The following is a 26,682-nucleotide window of genomic DNA, read 5'->3' as shown; positions in this document are numbered from 1 at the left end:
GATACAACATATTTCAGGGCTTATTTAGAGGAAGTATGTTGTAGGAACTGCTTACTCACTGCTACTTTCTCTGATAATTTGTAAACATTATTTCTGCGCAATAGATTTAAATTCTTACGGTGAAATAGGCCTTCGCAGCTATAGCCTGAGGCTTATCAGCGCTAAGCGATAGCCTGATAACCAACAATAGCCTGGAATATTTTATCAAGAGTTCCACATTCATTCAACTTGCTAAAAAAAGAGGAGTGACAGATTCCAAGACTCCAACGATGATTATAATGCCAAACTAAAGGACAGTTGTAATCAAAGTCAAAGCTGTCTCCCTTGCAATACATCTTGTCTAAACAAACTTGTTTTACATATCGGCAGTTTTCTTGTTGAGTTTTCATGAACACAATTGAACTATGTCCTAAGAACAATATCTTCGTTTGTGAGATTCAAATATTATGTGTTTGGATCTAACTGTAGGTAGCAATACTGAATCACAGAGGTGTTTCAGGAGGTGCAAGCCAAAATATTATTCTTTTACTAGCAGTTATGCAAATGTAGGTGACCAAAATTCTTTAAATAGAACTTCTAAAAACATAATTTAATTACTATCTGAAATCATAAAATAGGATCTTAGAAATATTTCCCATATAACCCTCATCTATTCTTACTCTATACCACTCCAGCAGTTCACTCACTCACTTCACTCACTCACTTCACTCTAAATGTTTGCTTGAGTGTAACTTTAAAAACTGTGACTTTGCTACATCCTTGAAATTTTTTTTAATTTAAGCCAGTAATAACGGTTGATTGATAATACAGTAATACACATCAATTATTACTGTTTGATTAGAATCATTTAATGCCGGTGTATCTATTTGTTGCATATATAACATATATAACTATTTATAACTATATAACATATTACAACAAGTCAGGAAAACAGACAACACAGTAAAGTAAGTAATTACCATTACATACATGTAGGCCGACATTGCATGGATTGAAATACTCAGACTTGTATTACAGTAAACTTTTGGCACCCAAAGCCAACCATAATACGTATATGAAAACATAGCGCATAACTGCATTCAAATCTACATTAGCAGAAACAGTGCAATAATCAGCATTAACAAGCCTATTGGAATGAGGAGCACACTGTTAGTATGTACAGTAATACTTCAACTTATGAGTGCCCCAACGTACGAGAAACTTGAGATACGAGCCAGCTTTTAAGCAAGTTGTAGCACTAACATACGAGCCATGTTTGAGATACGAGCACGTGAGTCAGTTGCCAAGTATGTCGGAGGTCTTTTATAAAAACAGCATCACTCTGTATTTTTCAACTGCTCAGGTTATACTTTTGTACCGTGTTTTTGTGAGTGATTTTCAGCACAGAATTATGTGAATTAAAAGAACTGTGCGTAGACCGAAAGTTTGCCAGTAAAATGAAAGATAATGCAAAGAAGAAGCGAATGATAACAATTGATATAAAACGGAAAATTATTGGAACATATGCGAACTGTGTATGCGTGATTGAGCTAGCTTAGCGATATGACAGAAATACATCCACAATTATCAAACCGAAGGATTATATTCAGGGCATTTAGTTTGCAAAAGGACTAACCCATAGTTTCTAAACGGCGCAGCGATCTTCACGACCGCTAATGGAGAGACTGATCATGTTTTGGATAAAAGACAAACAATTGGCCGGTAACAGCGTAACTGAAACGATGCTATGTGAAAAGGCCGGTGCTATCTATCAAGACTATAAAAAATATCCATTCGGATAAGTTGGTTCGTGGTTGTGCATTAACCATTAACCTGTGTTCGTCTTAATCGCAACATGTTGAAAGGGCGACAAAGGCAAACGTCCTTAGATACCAGTAGGTTTCTCTTAAAATGGCCGGCTGATCGTGAGAGCGAAACAAAGGAAAATTAGCCAACCAGCAATAACGGGCAAGAAATTTTAATTACTATAAATTAATTCTAAAATGAAAGTTCGCTTTTAGATTTGCTTCTAAGTTTGTCTTTTAAGATTTTGATAAAACCAAATTTATCAAAGTCAACTGTTGTAATGAAGGATAACTTATAGTATCTGCCTCCCCGGCAAATGCTAGCGTTAACTGTTATTGCATGTATTTAATTTTACATTTTAATTAATGGCATTAATAACATTTCCTTGCATTATTTTTTATTTGTTGCTTTTTTAAAGCATGTGGTAAGTTGGGACAATAACCAATATGTTCTTTCTGTCACAATATCTTGTTTTGAGTGTTTTATTTGCATTTTTTTAGAGTATGGAAACTAATCAATATATAATTAATTGTTCTTTATATAAATAAATTGCACCAACATGCGAGTAAATTGACATACGAGCTCAGTCTCAGAACGCAGTAAACTCGTAAGTCGAAGTATGACTGCAATCACTGCATTATCAATGAGCATATAAACTGATTGAGGTTGATTGGGGCTAATTAGAGCTATTTAAATCATTGTTACAAGCTGGTAGCTCAGATACGTGATTGGTTTATTTTATATCAAAAAATGGAGACCGCCTTTTGGGAAAAGAGACATTGACTATTGCAATACATTTTTTTAGCCTAGTTTCTGCTGCATGTGCTTTTGATACACTTTTCAATGTTATCAATATTAGACTAACTAAATAATTATTAATTTTGCCAGCATTAAATTTTGCATTTCACTCTAGAAAAGCATTTGAGGTTATTGCCTATTTAATGGTTAAATAGTGATTAAATTCATTGCTAACTGCACCCACTGCACCCACTGCAAGCCGTCTGCTGCACCCACTGCACCCACTGCAAGCCAACTGCACCCACTGCACCCACTGCAAGCTAACTGCACCCACTGCAAGCCGTCTGTCAGAGTTTATAAAGCCATCTCACAAAATACAATTTGAGTAGCACCATTTTTTCTAAACAAAAAATAACGCGGCTACAGGTAGGTGCTGAGCACCAGTATTTGATATGTACTTGTAATTGGTAATTACCTACCCTTGCTGTTTTGCAAATGGGAAGAGAAATCAATTACTTTACTAAACTTGGCAATGTGAATAGCGGTGAAGCTTATAAGCTGGTGCTCATACGGGCAACAAGTACTGGCAACCGGCTCACCATTTTACAGCCATCAGATGGAGACCAACGCTCCGAGTACCACTGTTAGCTGCCGGCAGTGATTGCTAAAGCTGAATGTAATTCAACTTTTGCAAGTGAACTGCTGCCAAGCCTACCAACCTTTAAATACAAGAAACTCTGCACTAAAAAAGTACAGTACAAAATGCTACCTGAAAAAGTCACACAGTGGAACTGCTATATATAGTTTCCACTAATTGCCAGACATGCTTTGTATATCAAAACTGTTAGTGTTGGAACAACTAATTTTATAACAATACACTATAATTCATTCCCTTTATTACATGGTCTAAAACCTATGCCAAATACTCCAGATATCTACGCTTAGCGGTGCAACAAATGCCTTATGCAAAATAGATGTAAAAATCTAAATTAATCAAGTTTTTTCCTTTGGAAAAAATAGTAAAACCTAGTTGCTGAAGAGCAGAGCTAAATAGAAGTATTGTTAGTAGCCTTAGTAAACAAGTTCACAAATTAAACTACTTCTATGTAACTCTACACAGGAGTATGAGAGTGCTATTTAAAAAAAGGGAGAAGATAAAGTGATTCACATGTTGAAGAGAAGTGGGTGAGAGAGCCTTTGAGCCAGCATTTGTGAGGTCAGATACGGTAAACGCGATACACAATCATGAAGCGAGGTATGGCTATAACATCTAGCATTCGTTAACGTAGTGTTCTAATGTAATGTTACATTAGAAGTGAAATATGATTTTGAAATAATATACAACTTGACCTTGGTTTTTGAGTGATCTCACCCAAATTGGACTGAAAGTGTAAATTGGACTTCAAACAAAAAATACTTGAATTTTTTGTTCGAAACGAATAACAAAACTTCAAAACGCATTCACCACTGTGACAAAACAGACGATGCAGCTCAATTGTGTTCTTTCTCTCGATCAATCTCATTATCTTACATATTTAATCGCTGTACGCAGACGTGTTGCTGTGGTTTATGGAATACTGACTATATTTGGTGCTTAGCAACAATCTACTAATGTATTGTTTTATTTTTATTTCATTTTATGTTGATTTTCATTATTGTTGTATGGCATAATTTGAAAAACATTTCTATTTGAAATGAAATTATTGCCAATAAAGTAATACCTATGTACATATTGTTAGAATAAATCCCACAAGCTATTCCTACACCTTTTAATCTACACAAAAACCTTATCTAAGATCGATAACTTTTTTATTGTTACAAAGGTGAAAATCTTACAAAGTCAGCAGCCTGCAAAGGGATATGATTGGTTGGCTTGAAACATAGCTGTCAAGTTCTAGCCCATCCGCTTACGGTATGTATACTACTATAAATACTGGTGCAGATGTTAGGCAGGCACCTTTTGTTTGGCTTTTAAGAATGACACATGATCCTATTACTATAATAAATTAGTTTATTCGTTGGAGAAATATTACCTCTGATAGTCATTTAATGACTAGCAACAAGTTCAGAGAGGATTGCAACAACAATTAAATAACTCGGTAATTATTGTTCTCACAAAAAGTTGAGTTCCCTCCTGTTTGTTTCAGCAGGTTGTATTTTACGAAGCGTTGGTTTCAGCACACTGTTGGTATCAGCAGAGAACAAATGAGCCGGTTTCAGCTCTCTCCTGTTGGTTTCAGCAGGTTGTATTTTAGGAACTGTTGGTTTCAGCACACTGTTGGTATCAGCAGAGCACAAATGAGCTGGTTTCAGCTCTCTCCTGTTGGTTTCAGCAGGTTGTATTTTAGGAACTGTTGGTTTCAGCACACTGTTGGTATCAGCAGAGCACAAATGAGCTGGTTTCAGCTCTCTCCTGTTCGTTTCAGCAGGTTGTATTTTACGAAGCGTTGGTTTCAGCACACTGTTGGTATCAGCAGAGCACAAATGAGCCGGTTTCAGCTCTCTCCTGTTGGTTTCAGCAGGTTGTATTTTAGGAACTGTTGGTTTCAGCACACTGTTGGTATCAGCAAAGCACGTGAGCCGGTTTCAGCTCTCTCCTGTTGGTTTCAGCAGGTTGTATTTTGGGAAGCGTTGGTTTCAGCACACTGCTGGTTTCAGCAGAGCACAAATGAGCCGGTTTCAGCTCTCTCCTGTTGGTTTCAGCAAGTTGTATTTTAGGAACTGTTGGTTTCAGCACACTGTTGGTATCAGCAGAGCACAAATGAGCTGGTTTCAGCTCTCTCCTGTTCGTTTCAGCAGGTTGTATTTTACGAAGCGTTGGTTTCAGCACACTGTTGGTATCAGCAGAGCACAAATGAGCCGGTTTCAGCTCTCTCCTGTTGGTTTCAGCGGGTTGTATTTTAGGAACTGTTGGTTTCAGCACACTGTTGGTATCAGCAGAGCACGTGAGCCGGTTTCAGCTCTCTCCTGCTGGTTTCAGCAGGTTGTATTTTGGGAAGCATTGGTTTCAGCACACTGTTGGTATCAGCAGAGCACAAATGAGCCGGTTTCAGCTCTCTCCTGTTGGTTTCAGCAGGTTGTATTTTGGAAGCGTTGAGTTCAGTCACTCTGTTGGTTTCATCCGAGCACAAGTGAGCCAGTTTCAGCTCTCTTCTGTTGGTTCCAGCAGGTTGTATTTCATGAAGCATTGGGTTCAGCTCACTCTGTCGGCATTACCAGAGCACAAGTGAGCTGGTCGCAGTAACATACCATAGATACTTCAAAAGTGAGAAGTGAGAGTCCCCATCACGCTCTAACTAGTTTTCTTCAGTTGTGAACCAAACATAACATTACATTTTTGAGTTTCCGTTAGAGATGTTAGGGAATCGGAAAACACATGAAATGCAAAGATCCACTACGCGCACGAGTTATTGAAGCATTCTCGTTTCAAACAAATCCTTTCCATCTTCGAACGTCTGTTTGAAGATTATGTATATACACATACACAATAGTCATATACTTCTTGTACTGCCTTTCCAGCTTATAGCAAATCTAATAAGTATGATGAGTCTTATCACATCGGTAACTTATGGTGAATTTTTGTTGTAAAGTTCAGAGAGGCATACATAAGATAAAATATAAACAATATTAAACAGTTATTTACAAGCTAGCAAAGGTGGAATCTATTTCTAGTCTAATATGAATGAGCAATATAAACCTTTTTCTACCACATTACTGATTGAAAGTGTATAAAATTAAAACTGGTGCTTATTAAATATTTTTATGTTAGTATTCACGATGTGCAACTACAACAGAAGCATTTCTTCTGTTGAAAATTAGTGAATATATATATACACGTATACAACACTTTTGTGGAAACGATTTAATACCTGAAATATTGTTGCGTATGGTCCAATTTCCTTGCCATCTAGCAAATAAAAAACAAAAAAAGAACAATGAAACCAAACTCAGGTATGGCGTCAGGCTTTCATACAACAGTAGAACGACAAAAACTTGATATTGCTACAAGCTGTTTTAACAAAAGGAAAACCAAAATCTGTTACGTAACATAAATGAGCAGAGGCTTGTGGTGTGATAACAAGCCGTACTAGGCTAAACCTTTTCACATTAACTGCAAATACATTAACTCTTGAAAATACACCAACATATCTGCACTACCAATGTACCTGCACTATCAATATACCTCCACTACCAACATACCTGCACTACCAATGTACCTGTAATACCGATATATCTGTACTACCAATATACCTGCACTACCAATGTACCTGCACTATCAATATACCTCCACTACCAACATACCTGCACTACCAATATACCTGTAATACCGATATATCTGTACTACCAATATACCTGTACTATCAATATACCTGCACTACCAATATACATGCACTACGTAAAAAGAAACTGTTGCATACTTGATGACTTTTTACATGGTTTTTTTTAAAAACAGAATTCTAACCAAAACTGTAGACATCGTTACACTTTCTGTTATATTGTTGCAAGCTTTGTCAGGCTTACATTGAAAAGACACGTGTCACCTCTTGTCACCTTGTATTTATTGTTTGGCAGGGCGTGGTTATGCATAATGTAGTAAAGATTTTGGTTCATTTGTAAAAGACTAAAGATGAATTGCTGTTCTTGGATAATTCTAATGTACTCTACAATTGCTGCTACTCTTTCCCTGAGCTGTAATAACATCTTATAGCAAATGTCAGTGCGCCTTCTTTATTTGCTGCCTCCCTGGGGAGACTAAAACAGTAATAAACAAGTTTACACTAACAAAGTCGAATTGGTGGAAAGATGTTCTTACTAAACTGGAGTGACAATTTATATGAATTCAATGAAACAGGAGTCTTTCATAGATTGCCTCTTTTAAAGGAAATCATATCATCTTTTGCTAACGGTTACGCTATACTAATTAAACGCGGCCCAACTTAACGAATTAATACGAGTCAACTTTCAGGAATTGATGACTACAATTTTGTTATCACAGCAGGCAGCATCATCTCACTCCATATTGTTTATTAGCAAAGGTGAAGGATAAGAGACATATTCTCTGAATCACATTTCCTGATTATAACTGACTATCCATACATTGACAAAATACTTGCACTGAGCTGCTCATACCAAATGACATCCTCAAGCTATAAAAAGTTAATCATCTGAACAAACAGTTCAATCACTACATCAAAGCTTATAGAATTTGCATGAAAAGTAGTAGAAGACACTAAAATGATGCATAAAACGCCACGACACAACCATTTAAACAGAGAGAAGACAAATCTCATGGCCTTTCACACAATCCTTAGTATCTCGGTGAGAAATTATTCTGTAATTTGGCATTCTGTCATGAAATGTTTGATATTTTAAAGCTATCTGTCTCAAATAGTCAGCTTTAAGACTGAGTCAGACGAGTTTCGAAGCTTAAATAATGAATCAAATATGAGAACACTATGATTACATCTCCAGAACAGATGAAGTCTTCATCACAGTCCGTGTTGATGTCATCACGGAGTTTCCAATTTGCTCAGTTGACCGTGTTGTTGAGGATGTTGAAGAATTTTTTGCTACAATACAAGCAAATCATCATATGAAACCTGCTCTTTAAATAGAAGAAAGACCATGAGTAGAGTATTGAATACTGCTCATAAAAGCAAACGATGCACTTTTATGATTAAGTACAAATTTGACCAGATCTTGTCATCAAAACAATGAGTGTCAGCCGTTTTAACCTACACTAGACCAAAAGACAACTGCAACATCATTTTGGACAAAGGAAACACTAAGTAACACGGATCTAGCTTGAAACCAGCCAAGATTACATTTTTAACCCAATCGATCTTGGACAAAACATTTCAGCTACACAAAAAGACAAGCATTAGGCCATAATCAAAGGCAAAAAATATGGAAAAAGCACAGTACAAAATACACAGAATGATACCCAGAGGAAGACCAGAGGGAGTAACAGAAGGTTGACAAAAATATCAGAGACTTGAATTAGAGACAATTAATGAACCAAACAACAAAAGCACATAAAATGATATACAGAGCTAAAACCTGTAACAGACAATGGAGGACAGGACTTCAACAGAGATGCTGACACATCTGACAACAATAGGGCGCCCACCAAACACAAACTAACCATGGCTAGAGCCAAGATATTCTCCAAGAATATTCTCATAGTCAGCATCAAGAGAAGTTTGACGGTTGCCAAGTGAAGAGCTGTGATAGCCTAAATTGCCAGAACTGTGAGCAATGCTGGCACCACCATAGGCAGCACGCTGACCTCCCACATCCTGACTGGATCGCTGGTAGCTATGACTACTGACTGAGCGTTGGTAACCACCACTAGAGGGATAATCTCCCCTGACTCCATATGAGTCCACGGACCGAGAATATTGCATGCTTTCTGAACCACTACTGCCATGAAGGCCGCTGCTAGCCAACCCGGAACCACTTCCTCTTCTTGTGCGCAGCGAGATGCCAGCACTCGAGGTCATGTGGCTTCTTGCACCTGGCTGAGCACTTGCAGCTCGTCGGCTTCCAGAAGTTCGCACTGATTCTGAAACGTGATCACTAACTGTATGGCAATGGCACAGTAAGACCACACACACAGACTAACTGTGAAGCACTATCACAAAATAGACCACACACATAGAACTCTGGTTGTCCATTGCTTAGAGCAAGTGATGGGAGTATCAGCTGCAATTTTTAAATTTTCAATGAGACTGAGAGAGAGAAGGAGAGAGAAAGAAAAATAAAGAAGGGAAGGAAGAGAAAGGAAGAGAGGGGGAGTGGAAGGGAGAAGGAGCGAGAGGATTGGGGAGGGAGAGAGGGGAAAAGGGTCAGATCTAAAAAAGATAACGATTTGTGAGTTTCTAGCCCGTAGTTCCTAACTCGGTTTGAAAACTGTGTAACTGTGTTGGCGATTATATGTAATCAGTAATACCATGGACGTAATGGATTTATTTAATAGAAATATAACTGTTTTGTAGCTAGACTAATATTTGCTGAAAAGTCAGGTTCCAATATGTATTTAATAGAAATATAACTGTTTTGTAGCTAGGCTAATAATTGCTGAAAAGTCAGGTTCAAATTTGTATTGTAATTAGAAGAAAAAGTAAAACGGTTTTGTGGGCAAGCCAAAACCTGCTGTAGTCATACAAAATAACCGTTTTGCAATGTAGTACATACGTAATAGTTCGTAATAATATTATCAATGTACAAGCTCTATTCAAAAGTATACTAAAAACCATTAACAACAACAACAGCCTACTACAACTACTCAGTGCAACTAGCATTAGCAGTTTTGTAGTTGCGTAGAAACGACCTTATTAACGCGCAGTTATATTGTAGGCGCCGAAATTAATTTACGTGTACATTCCGCAACCGATTTAGGAATTGCGGCTAGAAACTCACAAATCGTTATCTTTTTTAGATCTGACCGGAAAAAAGGGAGGGGGAGAGAAAAAGAAAAAGAGTGGGAGAGAGAGATGAAGAAGGAAAGAGAGAGATAGGAAACAAAGGGAAGAGAGAGAGGGAGAGAGGAGGAGAGTGACAGAGAGGGAAAGGCAGAGGAAAAGAGAGGGGAAAATGAGAAAAAGAGAGGGAAAGAGAGAAAAAGAGAGGGAGAGAGAGAGAGAGAAGGAAGGAGAGGGAGAGAGCGAGCGATAGAGGAAGAGAGAGAGAGAGAGAAAAAGAAGGAGAGAAAGGGGGGAGATGGATAGCAGATTTATAGATCTTCATGAGATCAAGTACACCTTATGTGTCTCTCTTAAACCTATTGTCTCGCTATAAATGTTTCTTCAAATAATAAATCATGTATTTATTCATCGTATATAATATTTAAAATAAGTTTTATATACCAAAAAAACATGCTTAAATTGTGGTGCAATAAGATCTTTGAGGTTCTAGTGTACCAAGATACGAGAAATTTGAGATTCGAGGAAAAATTTGAGCAAACCTTTGCCTTTGTGATATGAGACAAATATGAGATATGAGCATAAGAAACGGTTCTCAATACTGCCGCTAGGTGGCCGAGTGTGAAAGAGGTCGCTTACGGGAATAGCATAGCTCCTGTCTTTCTTGTCAGATCAAAAAGGATTTAAAAAGGTCGGCTGAGTCATTTTAAGTTTAAACTATTTAAGTTAAGTTTTGAGTATATGTTATTTTACATAATGTCAGAGAAGTGTCATCAAATAGGTTGTTGTCAAGTCCCTCCCACTGAAACTACTGCTACCCGTCTGTATCGAAGGTAAGAACTCCATACAGTACTGTACTTAACAATGGTACATTTATTGCAGATTCTAATTACCAGATAAGTATTTGTTACTTTGTGAGCATAGGTGGTAAATTAGAGCAATTATAAATTGTTAGAAATTATGTTTTTCTATGGTAATTTCCTGTTTTTAAGGTGTTTTTTTACGACAGGAAGGAACTCATTAATTTGTATTTAGCTATTTTATATAGAAAAAATTGATTTTAGATACAAGTGAGTCTTGCATCTCAAGAATCTCTTGTATATCCTTAAGCTTGTATCCCAAGTAATTACCGTATGTGTTTTTAACTTTTACAAATTGCATATAGGTGAAAGGATTTCCACACCGGCCATACATAGAACTGTGAACTTGGTTCTTTAAGAAGCTTCTAAATTGTGTCAGCACAGCTGACCTCAAAACAAGTTGTTGAGTTTGTATTTCACTAAATTGTAACTAGATCTCAGTGCTTACCCAGGCCGGCATAGGCTTACCGTTCACATGCACTTGACACGAGCACTCTGCCTCTCCTAGCTTGTTAGTCGCTATGCAGGTGTACTTCCCTGCATCGCTAAGATGTGCTTCAGACACTTCTAGTGAGCATCGACCAGATGAATAGCTTATGCTGTACTTTCCACTGGCCGATATATCTTTTCCATCCTTCAACCACTGGATCTACATACAGCAATTAGTTGTCAAGGCATCTCAGAACAAGATTGGCCAAACTAGCAAGCCAGAATGAGCAATCTCCTGATAAAGAACAGTCGAAACAAACTCGTACAAAGGCTAGTAAAAGCAGCATGCAGGGTTTGAATTGAATGTTAGTGGTGTGATACAGCAACCTGCTTTCTCAGTGAATAGCTTTTCATCAATTCAGTTGACGGGTTTTTTACAATTGTCATGACAATGAATAAATTATCCGGTAGTACAGCTAGTTGAAATGTCTCTATATGCAGGCTTGGGATGTAAACTAAGTTATATTGAACAAGATAGGATAACTCTGAAACAATATAAGATTTTACAAATATTTTCTGAAATAAAATCCAAATCCTTTTAGACAAATAATTTCAGTGTTGAAAACCAATAATAGACATTGTGCTGAAGTTGATACTCTAGCTGTAGTACCAAAGACGCACAGCGCACCTCAGGTTACGACAGGTTATGTTTAATGGTTTGTTCGTCTTACGATGTGGAACACAATGCTTCACATTGTAAAGCAAAACATTACATCATACAACATCAACATAAACGTCTCTCGCGGTTTAAATTTGGCGGTCGGTGTGTTGAATAAGAAATAACAAAAATGCCGATATGCTATTTGCTGAAATCTCTACCACAACGCCAAAAAGAGATATGATGCCTGCTCTCTCCCTCAGCTCAGCATTATTCGTGTTTTGTAAATGTTTGATATTGCATGAGTGAGACAAAAATTATTGAAACGTAAGCGAAAGTGAAAACCTATTGTACATTTTAGCGATTTATGAAATATGTACTATAAATTTAATTCATGATACGTATATAACTACATGTATAACTTTAATATTGTTAGCCAAGGGCCTTAAAGGTTGACTTGCAACAAAATTCACATTACAGTTATTTGGTATCAAAAGGTTCACCATGCCTTGCTCTGTTGTGTTGAAGGTAAAAAATATGTGGGAATGTGATTACAAGCTCTTAAAAGCTCAAAAATGAAAATTTAATCGCAGCCATCACGAAAATGCCGTAGATTGGAATCCCTCTCAAAACGGCTCAAATGGGACGTAGTTGAACACGATAGCTTCTGTTTACACATTCATGCAACCTCATTCGTTGAAATATTTTTGATGAGTGAGGTTGTGTTCGTATTTGTATTAGAGGAGTGCTTTCGTATTGCATCTATGTATTAGAGTGAGTACTCAGAGACTCTGACTTTTATCTGCTTAAAGAAGGAGTGACACCAACAAAAACAATACATGTTGTACAACTGATGATGGGATAGAAGTTTGTTTAAATTCAATGTAACTCTTTCGTAAAAGTCTCAAATAGTTCCAAACACGAGCTCAGGAACAGTTGCTCAGGCCAAACACTCAACTGCTCAGGGACAAACACAAATAGTTTCATTATCGTAACTAGCTGTCAACTCAGCTAGTTGAAGTTTGGATGTGCTCAATACTTTTACTCATTTTGCTGATGAAATATATCATCGCATCTCATTTTTTGAGCAAGGTTTTTCAAATTGTTGTCTATTGTAGCAAATTACAAGCTGAATGCCCAACTTTGCACGAGTAATAAAAAGGTTTTTGCACAAAAAATGTAATTTTAATCAATATATACAACGTCTACCATTTTCACTTTTAAATGAAGGTATTTGTTTATTTCTGTGTAACTCATAGTGTACCAGCTGGTACACTATTAGTTACACAGAAATAAACAATCCTTTAGTTTTACAGTGCCTACTACAGCTCTATATTGATTGCAATAGTCTTGTTGGCTATGAGAGTTTAAGCATTTTTCTCTTAACCTACAACTATAGCACAATGCTAGACGAAGGGTCTAGCTTGAAGCCATGAGATATTGGCATGTGTAATGAGTATGTACCAATTTATTCCATAGTACAACCAGTTGCAGTGTAGGGTATTGGATACATGCCAGTCTGAAAAACTAAAAGTTTTGAGTTCAAATCCAGTGTACGGAAGGTTTTTCATTCCTAAAACTTTGTCGCTATAACTGGACACACGGAGAACAAACAAAAGACAAACTTTGAGATTTATGCATATGAGATATGTATATCTCGTATATACTAGATAAACGCTTGATGTTGCTCCGAGAAAAAAAAGCTGCTGCACAGAAAATTCATTTTTATTTAACATGTACGACATTGACCACCATAACATGTACGACATTGACCACCATAACATGTACGACATTGACCACCATAACTTTGTAAACTTCATACTGTAGATGAGCTAAATAAGAACAGTTTAGCCTTGTGGTTAGATGCATACATGCATTTGCAATTGCTGCGATTCAACTCCAGTATGATGGGAATTCTGAATTGCAAGATTTTAATAGCTATAGCTGGACACAGCGACGAAAGAAACCAAGAGACTAACATGGACAAATATTGAGACTTATCTATATATATATCACAAAGTTTGTAGTCTGTCCTTCGGTATGTACAGCTGTAGATATTAAAACCTTGAAATTACAAATTTGCAATCTGCTGGATTTAAACTCACGAAGAATGCAACCGCACGGTTACCAACCAATTCTCTATCCATGAGACTACATAAGCTCTTACAATTCATAGCTCTTACTATATCCTCTATAGACCCTTTTTTTGATTGCACACGCTAAATGACGTATTAATTGAAATTCTAGTAACTATGAAACGCGATGTTTTTTCGCGCTTTCGTGAATTTCTAGTTTCGGTTTTTCGTAAGGTTTGATTGCTAAATCACAGTCAAGGTCAATACTTTTCATGCAAATAATTGTATTATCTCGATTAGGAATAGCCTCTACATTCTCTCTTCGTTCGGTCATACCAAGACAGTACGATATCTCATTTTTACATTTGTACAGTGTCGAGAGGTACTAGTATCGTCGTATTCAAAGTTTTGATGAATAGCTTCTGGTGAAGCAGTAACCTTTTTTATACACACCCTTCTATGCAAGAATTGTTATTATTAATTCAACATATTCAGGGTTTTTATTTTGTTTTTTCAGTTCGTATTAATTGTATCATTACCAAATCAGCTTTTAGTGTAATCGTAGCAAAACAGACTTAATTTAGTTATTACTTGCTAATTATTTTACATTTACATCTAAACACTTTTATATTTATTTTGTTTTTTAATTTATTTGATCTGCACAAAAATTTTTCTTTTCAATATGAAGTTTAAAGTTACAGTTGCTTGACAAAGTTTGAAAACCTATACAGTTGTTTTATTTTTCTCTTAATTTATTTAAACTGCACAAAACACTTTTCTCATGGTATGAAGTTGGAAAGTTGGAATAAGTTGTTATAAGTTAAATAAATAAAAAGTTTTGTGCAAAGACTTTTATTACCCGGGCAACGCAAGGCATTCAGCTAGTATGCTTTTATAAAGTACTCAGTAATTAAAGGCATAGTCGTCAGAATTTTAACAATTAATCGTGAAGAGGGCTAATAAAGGGAAGCAAATCTATTATAGATATTGGCATAAGTCAAATCGAGTAGTTATGCAACTTTTTGAAACTGCTGAAATTGCTGTGTCACGCCTCTTCTAACTATGGCAGCAATTAGTGGTTGCTTTTATGTGAGAAGACAACTCCATTAAGGGTTTGAGCAACGATAGCCTGCCAAACCTTGTCCATAGTTGGCAATGTCTATTTAGATAAAATCAATATTCGAATTAATGTCAGTTACTGATGTTGTAAAATATTTAAAAAGGCAGTTGTGATTACTGTTCATCAGTTCATAAAGATATGAACATTCAGAATGTATATAGTAAATTTTGTGATGATAAATAACTGTTATTGTTGCATTTCAAACATGTAGTTTTTTTACAAGGAGCCATGCAGTCCTATCATCATAGTCCTAGTGGTAAGGAGTCACACAGTTCTATCATCCTAGTAGTTAGGAGTCACACAGTTCTATCATCATAGGAGTAAGGAGTCACATGGTACTACCATCATAGTAGTGAGGAGTCACATGGTATTACCATCATAGTAGTAAGGAGTCACACTGTGCTATCATCATAGGAGTAAGGAGTCACGTGGTACTACCATCATAGTAGTGAGGAGTCACATGGTAATACAAACTTAGTCCCAGCAGTGAAGAGTCACAATTTTTATATTGATCAGTTTGACTGAACATACCTGCGGTACAGGTAACACATCCGCATCTATAGTAGCTGTGAGTTTGAATGTGCCCTTTTCTTGTATGTATCTTTCTCTTAATGGGAAAGAGAAGAAAGGTTTCCTTTCAAATACGGGCAACTCCACTTCCTTCAACACCACTTTTCTTGTGGAAATATTGAGCTCTGTTTTTGGGATTTCTATGGGAGCTTCAGCTAAAAGTGACAGTAAGCCACACATTACTAGATTGCTACAAAACGGTTTTTCTAGGTTGCAGTACAAAAGCTCATACAAATTACAATAAAATATAGAACAATAAATCTGTGAAATTAAGCTAAACAATATTTAATAAATATTTTAATAATATAATTATTGATAGCTTGACTTTATAAGAATGAAAATATACTGTGCCACATTTCTGAGTCATCACGGAGTGACAGTTATGTCATGATATAAACAATATACTAATATCAGTCTAGGCTGGTGAAACCTGCTAAAAAAACAGAAACCAATACTTACCCACAATTCCCAGCTTACAGGAAGTTTCGCATTTGCCAAATGAGTTGGTGGCCACTACGGAGTAAGTACCCTCATCCTCGGACTTACGTACTCGACTTACTTTGAGCCCGTAGGTTTTGCCTGGGGTTGAAATTGTAAAGAGTTAAAATAGCTCTGATTTCAGACACTAATAATAGCATGTTAGATATTGTTCCCAGATCAGCTTGCCCAACATGATCATCAAGATAGTTTGTCTTATTGAATAAACATGATTTTCAGCTTCTCCTTGAAGGTGTTATCGAAAGTGAGCATGATAATATTACCTGGACTTGTGATTCAATACACATTCAATAAATAATTCATTCAATAGATAATCCATTAAATCACTATTTGTTAAAAAGAATGTTATTATTATTCTGCAACATGTGAAATAACTTTGCACACGAGTTCAACTTAAGCAGCAGTAGCCTGGCGGTCTAAAACCCTTAACACGTGAACAACAGGTTGATGTTCAATTCCCAAAATAGGCCACTGGTGATGACAGGAAGAACATCTAACATTAAATTGCTCTTCGCAACTCTTTGCATGTTTTCAGTCGTCGAGGTTCGCTTACATTACACATTACGCATTACACAAACCTTGTGAGTTGCGTGAATGACTTGTGAGTTATTATTGTACAATACCAAAATCTAACTCAAAAGCAAAACCAGTTTGGAAGTACAGAAGAAATGTAAAAGCGACACAACTTTGAAAAGCGGTTAAAGTTGAACTTAAATATTTTGGTAGAATTTATCAGGAAGTAATGGAAATTTTTTTATCATTTGTGATTGTTTGTGATGTTTAAAGTGATCTGATTGCCAGAATGTTTCTAACTTGAAATCAATAAAACTTGATCACGATTAAAATGCTCAAAAGAAAAATACAGTCAAACATGGATAACTCGAACTTCAAGGGACCGAGCAAAAGTGTTCGAATTATCAGAGCGTTCAAGTTATCAGAGCACTGTCACAAGTCCATATATTTACTTATTTATTAGTAGATACATGTACATATACAAACTATAATATAAATCAAAAGCACAAATGGCTTGTTTCAAATTAAATGCTTCTAATGTAAAGTTTAAAACGTTTTCATGAAAAAGTATAGAGATTTTTCTGTCACTTGAGATTGGTTTGTTGTTTGAGGTGATGTTATTGCCAGGACGTTTTTCAGATTGACATTGGCAAAACTTGATCGTTGTTGAAATGCTCAAAAGAAAAGACATTTTTTTCTTTTGGGGTTTTACCCACGATCAATTTTGCCGCTTTTTCTTGAAGTTTATGCAGATTACTTTACTTTACCTGGGATTCGTTAAGAGCAACACTCCGAGGCAGTTCAATTAGAAGTTTTACGAGGTTTTACGGTACATTCTATATCACTCACGCTTTTTTAATAGATACTTATTGAATGTACACACGTATTCTGTGTTTAGGTCAAACGATGAATAATTTTTTGTAGCTCAGACAACGTATACTTTTAATTACAACATTTTTTAAGACGTTTTAAACATTCAACATTCCGACGTTGATTCAACACAGAATCAACGTCGGAAAACTATTCATCACAGGCTAGCCGAGTCACGCACTCAAGGATTTTCGCCACGCACATACAAAACAACATGCGATTTTTGTTTTGTATGTGCGTGGCGAAAATCCTTGCGCGCGTGACCCGGTTAGCCCGTGCTATTCATCGTATCGCAGTATAAATCAAATTTCACCAAACTTTTAGAAAAGTCGTTGACAAAATATTTTGCCGATGGTGGTAATAACGACGCTTATGAATTACGAAAAGATGAAGTTTACCTCTATGGCTTTGAATAAAGTGATTTTCTAAAGCGAAAACAACCGTTTCGGTAGCTGTTGGGCAAAAAAACAGTTCGAATTAACAGTGTTGAGTTCGAGTTATCTATAGCAATTTATCATTACGTGGGAACGGACCAAAGGAAATCTTCGAATTAACCATGTGTTCGAGCTATCCGTGGACGAGTTATCCATGTTTGACTGTACGTGCTAAATGATGTCACTAGTTGCTATCATTGCTATAGTTGATATCGGCTATTACATTCAAGTGGAAGCGTTATGTGCCTCTATTCTATTCTTCTATATTTATTGACATCATAATCGAATTTCGATTGATCTGAGCATTTTAATTGCGATCAAGTTTTATAGATTTTAACCTTGAAACACCCTGGTGATCAGATCGCCTCAAATATCAAAAACAATCACAAATGATAAAAAAATATCAATACTTCCTAATAAAATCTACAAAAATTTTGTGTAAGCCCATCTTTAAAGGATAAGACTAATAACAATGCAACAACTGATTTGACAAGATGATTCGGCGAGATAAATTACATGTTGATTTCTAAGCTTTGGATGCCCTGAAACAAAATGTGAAAAGAGTTCTCGGTATAACAGGAAAATTATGCACTCCTCTTTTGCAGTCTATGGTTGCTGTTTGTGTATGATAGCAGATATCTACTCAGCTCAGTTACAAGTTGAATGGAGATATAAATTACGGTTAACTGCTAAGCTAAAGAAAAGACAACTCTCACCGGAATACTTTTGCATGTATTTGACACTCTGCGTGAGTTGCACATCTCCGAAATACCAGTTGACGATAGGGTCACTCGCAGCGATGACGGCTGCGTGGAAATGAACTGTGCTGTTCTCTGGGACGACAGATGAGCCTGGCTTCACTATGAATCTAGGAGCAGCTTCTCTTCGATCTGAAAAAGGTGCGCTTCGAGTTATATGTCAGTAGTTTCTCTAATTCTATTTTGTACTGATATAATCTGTTTAGTTTTGCCAAATGCTCTCTTGCCAGTTCACATTGTCAAACAAAATGAAGTTGACATTTATTTCCTACTCCCTGATTGTTCTCTTCTAAGCTTTCAACAGAAGATTTATAAAGAGGTATTGTGTAGAAGGAAAAATGAACAATAGATTGTTAGCTGCCTATAATAATATACAATTACAGAGAGGTTATACCCATGGCCCGCTAGCTTCGGTGGTTGTTAGAGATAGAAACACAGCAAGCTATGTGCTGTTTTAGAAATTCTGGTACCAAATGGTCTAGTGCAACCTTGCTAACCAATTCAAACAACGGAAGCTGTAGGAAACCAGCTCAGTGAACAAGCCATGCCTATGGCAAAAGATGAATATATAAATATGCCTGGAAAATACAGCAATTATTTTTGACAAGGAGCCAGGTGAATGCATATCTTATGCTAGAGGTTGAAGTATAGAGGCTGATATGAATCAACAACTGTTTAAAAGCCTACCAGGTGTAACTATAAGTACACTAAGATTTGGAATAACCCCATCCTGTACTCAAAAAGAAAGGGTAACCCCTAAAAGGCTCAACATGGAAAAGCACACACCAAACTCAACCACGTAGATGTGATATTCGTTCATCCTGAGCTTTCTGATTGAGCTGAAGTTGGAGACGATTCCTATAGCTGGAAGCCTTGAGTTTATATCAATGCCCTAAAACATAGGAAAATGTTTGTGATTGGTCATCTGTGGTGTCAATAAACCCCTGAATGGTCATCTGTAGTGTCAATAAACCTCTGATTGGTCAACTGTGGTGTCAATAAACTTCTGATTGGTCATCTGTAGTGTCAATAGACCTCTGATTGGCGGTCTGAGGTACAAATAGAACTGGTATATAATAATAAACCAAATTGGTATGCTATGATATTGATTATTGTTCTGTGATACAGATAAACCTCCTATTGGTGGTCTGTGATACAGATAAACCTCCTAATGGTGGTCTGTGATCCAGATAAACCTCCTATTGCTGGTCTATGATACAAATAAACCTTCTATTGGTGGTCTGTGATACAGATAAACCTCCTATTGGTGGTCTGTGATACAGATAAACCTCCTATTGCTGGTCTGTGATACAAATAAAGCTATTGGTGGTCTGTGATACAGATAAACCTCCTATTGCTGGTCTGTGATACATCTGATCTCGCTGTTCATAATACAGTGGTCAGACGAAACATTTTACTATCACGTCATCTCATTAACTAGCCACCCACCAGCCACAACTAGACAAGTTTATGAGAGCTTCACACTGAGGCACGGAGTGTGTGATTATTTCTGACAAACTCACATATTTCTCGTGGATTCTAGTTCTCACGCCGAGATATCTGTTACCACTGATTCTCTTATCCAGACCAGGGAGATCTGACTTGAGCCATTCATGCTCCAAGGCCTCATGAACTGTCATCCTGTTCCTGTCAGAGACAACCATTTTAATCTATCACATTTATTGTTTGTAGTCGACTGTCTTTTGTGGTGGACTGTCTTTTGTAATAGACTGTCTTTTGTAGTATACTCTGTTTGATTGATTTTGGATTACGATAAAACGACAAAAATTTGATAAATGATATGAATTTAAATACTGTAATACACTCTCACCATCATTTGTTCCCACTACTGCATGTAGTTAGTATGCGAATATGGTCTATGCTAGGAAGTATAGCAAATAATACAACTTTGCAAATACATTTATGTGTTGATATACAAAGTTAATCCATTCCTAAATATTTTTGTGTGTCAAAAGCGTTGCTGTCGGCTACAGTCAGACATCAATTATTTATCTTCAGTTTTTCACATACATGCAGATGTATATAACACATTTTAGTGATGTGTTTATGTTATTACTTGAAGTATTCATCATTAAGCTTTTGGCTGTAGAATGAATTAAATAAAATATAAGTTGTATCCTAAAAGTCAAATGAATAAAGTAACACCCATTTAAAAAGGTTTTATTATCTTTTTGCATTTATTTTAAAGGCATGCGACTTGGAGTGAAACCTTGGCAATAAAAGAAACAGTTGACAAAATGCAATGGCTGGTGATAAAGATGTCTAATCTAACTCAGATTAACATGTATACGCATGTACATGTGTATACAAGTACATGTGTGCATGTACTTGTATACGCATGTGTATGTATGTGTGTACATGTACATTTATACACATGTACATGTATACACATGTACATGTATACACATGTACAATAAATGAATTAAATGAATATAAATAGAATAGAAATTAAAATTAAATGAATAGAAATGAATAATAAAAAAGAGATATACGTATATATATACATATGTATATAATATATATGTATAGATATTATATAATGTACATATGCATATTATATACATATGTATATAAACATACGTATGTATGTTGTTTCAGAGTAATTAAGTTTAAAACAGAAGTCTAAGCTCTAAAAGTTGAGTATATTAAAACTAGACAATTTTTATTACGAAAGTTTCTCATGGCAGCTACAATGTTGTTTCATGCGTGGCATTCATCAGGCAGCAATTGATGTATATATATATATATTCAACATATGTACCACCATATTACATCCTAATCTAACTACCCTGCTAGCTGTGTGTATCAGTAGTCTTCTGATACACACAGCGACTAATTACAGCGTATTGAACTGACAACTTTTGTTACTTTAGAGTTATCTCATCTCTTCTACTCCTCACTCCTACACACAAGTATTAATAGGGTGGGATGAGTGAGGTGACTGCTTATAGGAAGAAGTTAGCTACTTACGATCCAGTTTTGAGAAGCAAACGTGTGATGAAGTCTTTGGCTTGACCAGAAACAGAGGAGAAGTTCTCCGAATCAAACTCCCAATCACAGCGACTCACATTATGTAAGGTTTCCTCATCGTTGTCACCGGCAAAGGGAGAGAGACCGCTGAGCCTGAGTGAGATAGAAACTACATGATAATCTATCAAAACTCGTTGTTACAGGTGTAGTATTTGATTTCTGAAAAAGACAGCATAAAACCGATATGAATACATTCTAGGAAGTCTCAGAAGATTTCAAAATTAACCAAATTTGATCTTAAGGTCAGGAGAAGACATAGCCTTAAGGTCAGGAGAAGACATAGCCTTAAGGTCAGGAGAAGACATAGCCTTAAGGTCAGGAGAAGACATAGCCTTAAGGTCAGGAGAAGACATAGCCTTAAAGTCAGGAGAAGACATAGCCTTAAGGTCAGGAGAAGACATAGCCTTAAGGTCAGGAGAAGACATAGCCTTAAGGTCAGGAGAAGACATAGCCTTAAGGTCAGGAGAAGACATAGCCTTAAGGTCAGGAGAAGACATAGCCTTAAGGTCAGGAGAAGACATAGCCTTAAGGTCAGGAGAAGACATAGCCTTAAGGTCAGGAGAAGACATAGCCTTAAGGTCAGGAGAAGACATAGCCTTAAAGTCAGGAGAAGACATAGCCTTAAGGTCAGGAGAAGACATAGCCTTAAGGTCAGGAGAAGACATAGCCTTAAGGTCAGGAGAAGACATAGCCTTAAGGTCAGGAGAAGACATAGCCTTAAGGTCAGGAGAAGACATAGCCTGTAATTCTAAGTTGATTGAAAAGCTTCTGGCAGACTTAAAGATAAACTTATACAAAATCTTTGTAGATTTTATCAGAAAGTATTGGCATTTTTCTATCATTTGCAATTGTTTTTGGTGTGTGAGGTGATATAATTGCCAAAATATTTCATGATTAATTTCAACAAAACTTGATTGCAGGTAAAGACTCATTGCACTCAGACTAAGCAAATGCGTAATTATGATGTTTTCTTTGCAAACAGACCAACGGAATAGAGACATGTAACGCTGCAACTTTAAAGCAATAAATAGGCAATATCAACTATCGCAACTAGTGACGCCATTTTGAACGCATTTTTCTTCTGAGAGTTCTAATCGCGATCAGCTATAATGATTTAAATTTTGATCAAGTTTTATCAATTTTAATCTTGGAACATCCTGGCAATCAGATCAACTCAAACACCAAATGGCAATCAGATCAACTCAAACACCAAATGGCAATCAGATCTACTCAAACACCAAATGGCAATCAGATCAACTCAAACACCAAATGGCAATCAGATCAACTCAAACACCAAATGGCAATCAGATCAACTCAAACACCAAATGGCAATCAGATCAACTCAAACACCAAATGGCAATCAGATCAACTCAAACACCAAATGGCAATCAGATCAACTCAAACACCAAATGGCAATCAGATCAACTCAAACACCAAATGGCAATCAGATCAACTCAAACACCAAATGGCAATCAGATCAACTCAAACACCAAATGGCAATCAGATCAACTCAAACACCAAATGGCAATCAGATCAACTCAAACACCAAAAACAATCGCAAATGACAGAAAAATACCAAAATACAAAAAATGTGTAAGTTCATTTTAAAATACATATCTACTTAATTTTAGCTGGAAACCGTAGACATATTTTATAACCAGAGGCTATTCGTTACGGCGTGGTGTTCATTGTTAGAATCACAGGCTATAAATTTCTGCAATGAAAGTAACCATCTGTACATGAAGTCAGTAATAAAGGAATTACCACCAAAGAAAGATCCTACAGATTCTGACAGTTTTAGATCACGAAAGATTCCAACCACTAGCCACATTGCTCTCATTATATTGACAGATATTGTCCAACAAAGAGTGGACTAAACCAAATACCTCTAATCAAACTTAATTAATATAATAAAATACATGACTCCAGGTAGGCTCTCTTTCGAGCCCACATAGCGTTGTAATGGTGAATAATTTTCACGGAATTGTTAATATGCAAATACGTAGCAAGGTGTTACCTACTATTGAGTGCATATAGAGGACCACATACACTGACTGAATGAACAGTTTTCTATTGATAAAATAAGGTTTTTAATTTAGTTTGTTAGCATAATATACTTGTTTATTAAGTTTTACTTGCAAACAGTAAGTGAACACAACCTGGTATATAAAATAGAAATGCGTGAACAAAGAAATCCAAATTATACTTAATAGAAAATGCAAGCTGCACTGCAGCAAAGTGATGTTTATTAAGTGACATTGAAAACAGGTCACACTACAGTAATCCTTGTATACTGGACAGTCAACATCACTAGGAAATAGATAGTCAGCAATAGATAGTTAATGTTGCCATGGTATGTATATATACTTACAACACATATGCAAGAACTCCAACAGACCACATATCTGTATAGAATCCAACAGGAGCATTAGCCACTATCTCAGGAGCAGCGAACTCAGCTGTAGCCCTGGAGACTTTGACGGGTACATTTGGATCCAGTTTGCACGCTAGACCAAAGTCTATTAGCTTTATACTTGCACTATTCTTTGTTTCGCATATGATGTTCTCAGGCTAAATAAAAGTGACAAAAAGACAAAGACAATGGTAAATTAGAAAAAATATGATCTTCATTAGAGGACGGTAGAGTATCACAAACATGAATTATACAAAGTTGTAGGCACTAGACTGTTAGTTATGTCTTATGACAGTGACTCTCATAGCCATAGCAAGCAATATGATATAAATATAAACTCAGAGACAATATGATATAAATATAAACTCAAAGCAATATGATATAAATATAAACTCAGAGACAATATGATATAAATATAAACTCAGAGACAATATGATATTAATATAAACTCAGAGACAATATGATATAAATATAAACTCAGAGACAATATGATATAAATACAAACTCAGAGACAATATGATATCAATATAAACTCAGAGACAATATGATATAAATATAAACTCAGAGCAATATGATATAAATATAAACTCAGAGACAATATGATATCAATATAAACTCAGAGCAATATGATATAAATATAAACTCAGAGGAATATGATATAAATACAAACTCAGAGACAATATGATATAAATATAAACTCAGAGCAATATGATGTAAATATAAACTCAAAGACAATGTGATATAAATATAAACTCAGAGACAATATGATATAAATATAAACTCAGAGCAATATGATAGAAATATAAACTCAGAGACAATATGATATTAATATAAACTCAGAGACAATATGATATAAATATAAAATCAGAGCAATATGATATAAATATAAACTCAGAGCAATATGATATAAATATAAACTCAGAGACAATATGATATAAATATAAACTCAGAGACAATATGATATAAATATAAACTCAGAGACAATGTGATATAAATATAAACTCAGAGCAATACGATGTAAAAATAAACTCAGAGACAATGTTGAGCTAGATCAGTGGCCATAGTTTCCTTCATCAACCAGATAAAAATGATGTAGTTACAATCCAAGAATGCTCCTAATTGGCTAGAAACTATCAAGTCAAAACTATGACTCATATTTGACAATTAAATTGTTCTACTATATTAAAGAGAATTGAATTAATCTATGTTAATGCAAATTGGATTAATCTACTATAATAATGCAAATGGAATTGATCTACTATATTAATGTGAATTGAATTAATCTTCTATGTTAATGCGAATTGAATTATTCAATTATATTAATGTGAATTGAATGAATCTACTGTATTAATGTGAATTGAATTAATCTACTATATTAATATTATATTAATATACTACAGAGATTTGCTGTGAACAGGTCTCAAACCGCAGACATTCAGATTGGTAAACCAACACACTACCAACTAAGCTAATCAGTCACATTGAAATGTTGTAAAGTAATCTTTACTATAATAGGAGCCGTGCTCTGAGACATTTTAAAACTTTTGGGTGAAAAAGGAGTTACAAGAACAGACTCACTATGGATTATATAATGTGTAAAAGTAGGTCTACTTATAGCAATGACAGGCTCAATTGGCAATTTTAGAACTTGCATTTTACATGTACATGTCTCATAATTTATCGATTGCTCATATGGCGGCAATCTTGAAACTCTCGTTTTCAATATAACCGTGCCACCATTTATCTGGTTAGAAACTGAAGATTCTGTTTTTGTATGCATTAAAAATAACCTAACTCAATAAGTGCATTTATTGATTTTTATCATGAAACAATTTGTGTTAAAAATGAAAGAAATACCTAGCCTTGCCAGGCTTAATACTTATTTATAAATATTTAAGTTAAAATTCTTTTAATAGGCGAAGAAAATTTTAGATTTCTGGAAGTTGACATGAAACTTCCAAAGGAGAGCATACCAGCTTAGCGAGTATATATGAACACTGAGAATAAAGACAAGTAAATACCTTGATATCGAGATGGACGATGCTGAGCTCATGCATGTACCTTAAAGCCTCACAAACTTGTCTGATATACTTGACGACCTCTCCTTCACTCATCTTGTAGTTCTCATCGGCGATTCGATCAAACAGCTCTCCTCCCGACAGACTAAACAAGGATACAAGCTAAATACCAGTGTACAATTGTGTAATGTGAGAATTCTACCGGTCATGTCTAAACAAACTAACAAAATAACATTTAAAGTTTTTATGCCTTCTTATATGAAGTTTTGCTTTAGATGTAGTTTACATGTGCAGTTACACTAGCATTATATAAATGGAAAACACTTAATCACCCTCTTTTGCCTGATACAGCGAAGCATAAGCTTGACCTATTATATGTATACACTTTGTATATATACTATATGGTGTTTATGAGTAAAAGTTATCGTGGCAGCTATAACGCTGTTTCAAGCGTGGCCGTGCGATTGA

The 26,682-nt window shown here is 35.8% G+C and overlaps 2 protein-coding genes across 2 annotated transcripts in view; both read right to left on the bottom strand.

The window, feature by feature from the left end:
• Positions 1-7,538: 7,538 nt before the first annotated feature.
• The window catches only part of LOC137388203 (twitchin-like), a 141,327-nt gene continuing 122,183 nt past the window's right edge, over positions 7,539-26,682 (bottom strand). Inside the window, exons 70-80 of the mRNA XM_068074707.1 lie at positions 26,218-26,359; positions 24,155-24,354; positions 21,724-21,876; positions 20,256-20,379; positions 19,519-19,624; positions 18,691-18,864; positions 16,119-16,238; positions 15,621-15,814; positions 11,276-11,456; positions 8,669-9,088; positions 7,539-8,093 (exon numbers count right to left, since the gene is read on the bottom strand). Coding sequence (XP_067930808.1) covers positions 7,984-8,093; positions 8,669-9,088; positions 11,276-11,456; positions 15,621-15,814; positions 16,119-16,238; positions 18,691-18,864; positions 19,519-19,624; positions 20,256-20,379; positions 21,724-21,876; positions 24,155-24,354; positions 26,218-26,359 — 1,924 coding nt within the window. The 3' untranslated portion in view covers positions 7,539-7,983. The remainder of the gene's footprint in view (positions 8,094-8,668; positions 9,089-11,275; positions 11,457-15,620; positions 15,815-16,118; positions 16,239-18,690; positions 18,865-19,518; positions 19,625-20,255; positions 20,380-21,723; positions 21,877-24,154; positions 24,355-26,217; positions 26,360-26,682) is intronic.
• LOC137387043 (pleckstrin homology domain-containing family O member 1-A-like) lies at positions 22,005-22,448 on the bottom strand. The gene has a single exon (XM_068073322.1). It carries the CDS (start codon positions 22,446-22,448, stop codon positions 22,005-22,007), a length of 444 nt encoding a protein of 147 aa, XP_067929423.1.

This window comes from Watersipora subatra, chromosome 2, assembly GCF_963576615.1.
Source record: "Watersipora subatra chromosome 2, tzWatSuba1.1, whole genome shotgun sequence".
Classification (NCBI taxonomy): Eukaryota; Metazoa; Bryozoa; class Gymnolaemata; order Cheilostomatida; family Watersiporidae; genus Watersipora; species Watersipora subatra.
This window is presented reverse-complemented; position numbering and strand designations above follow the sequence as displayed.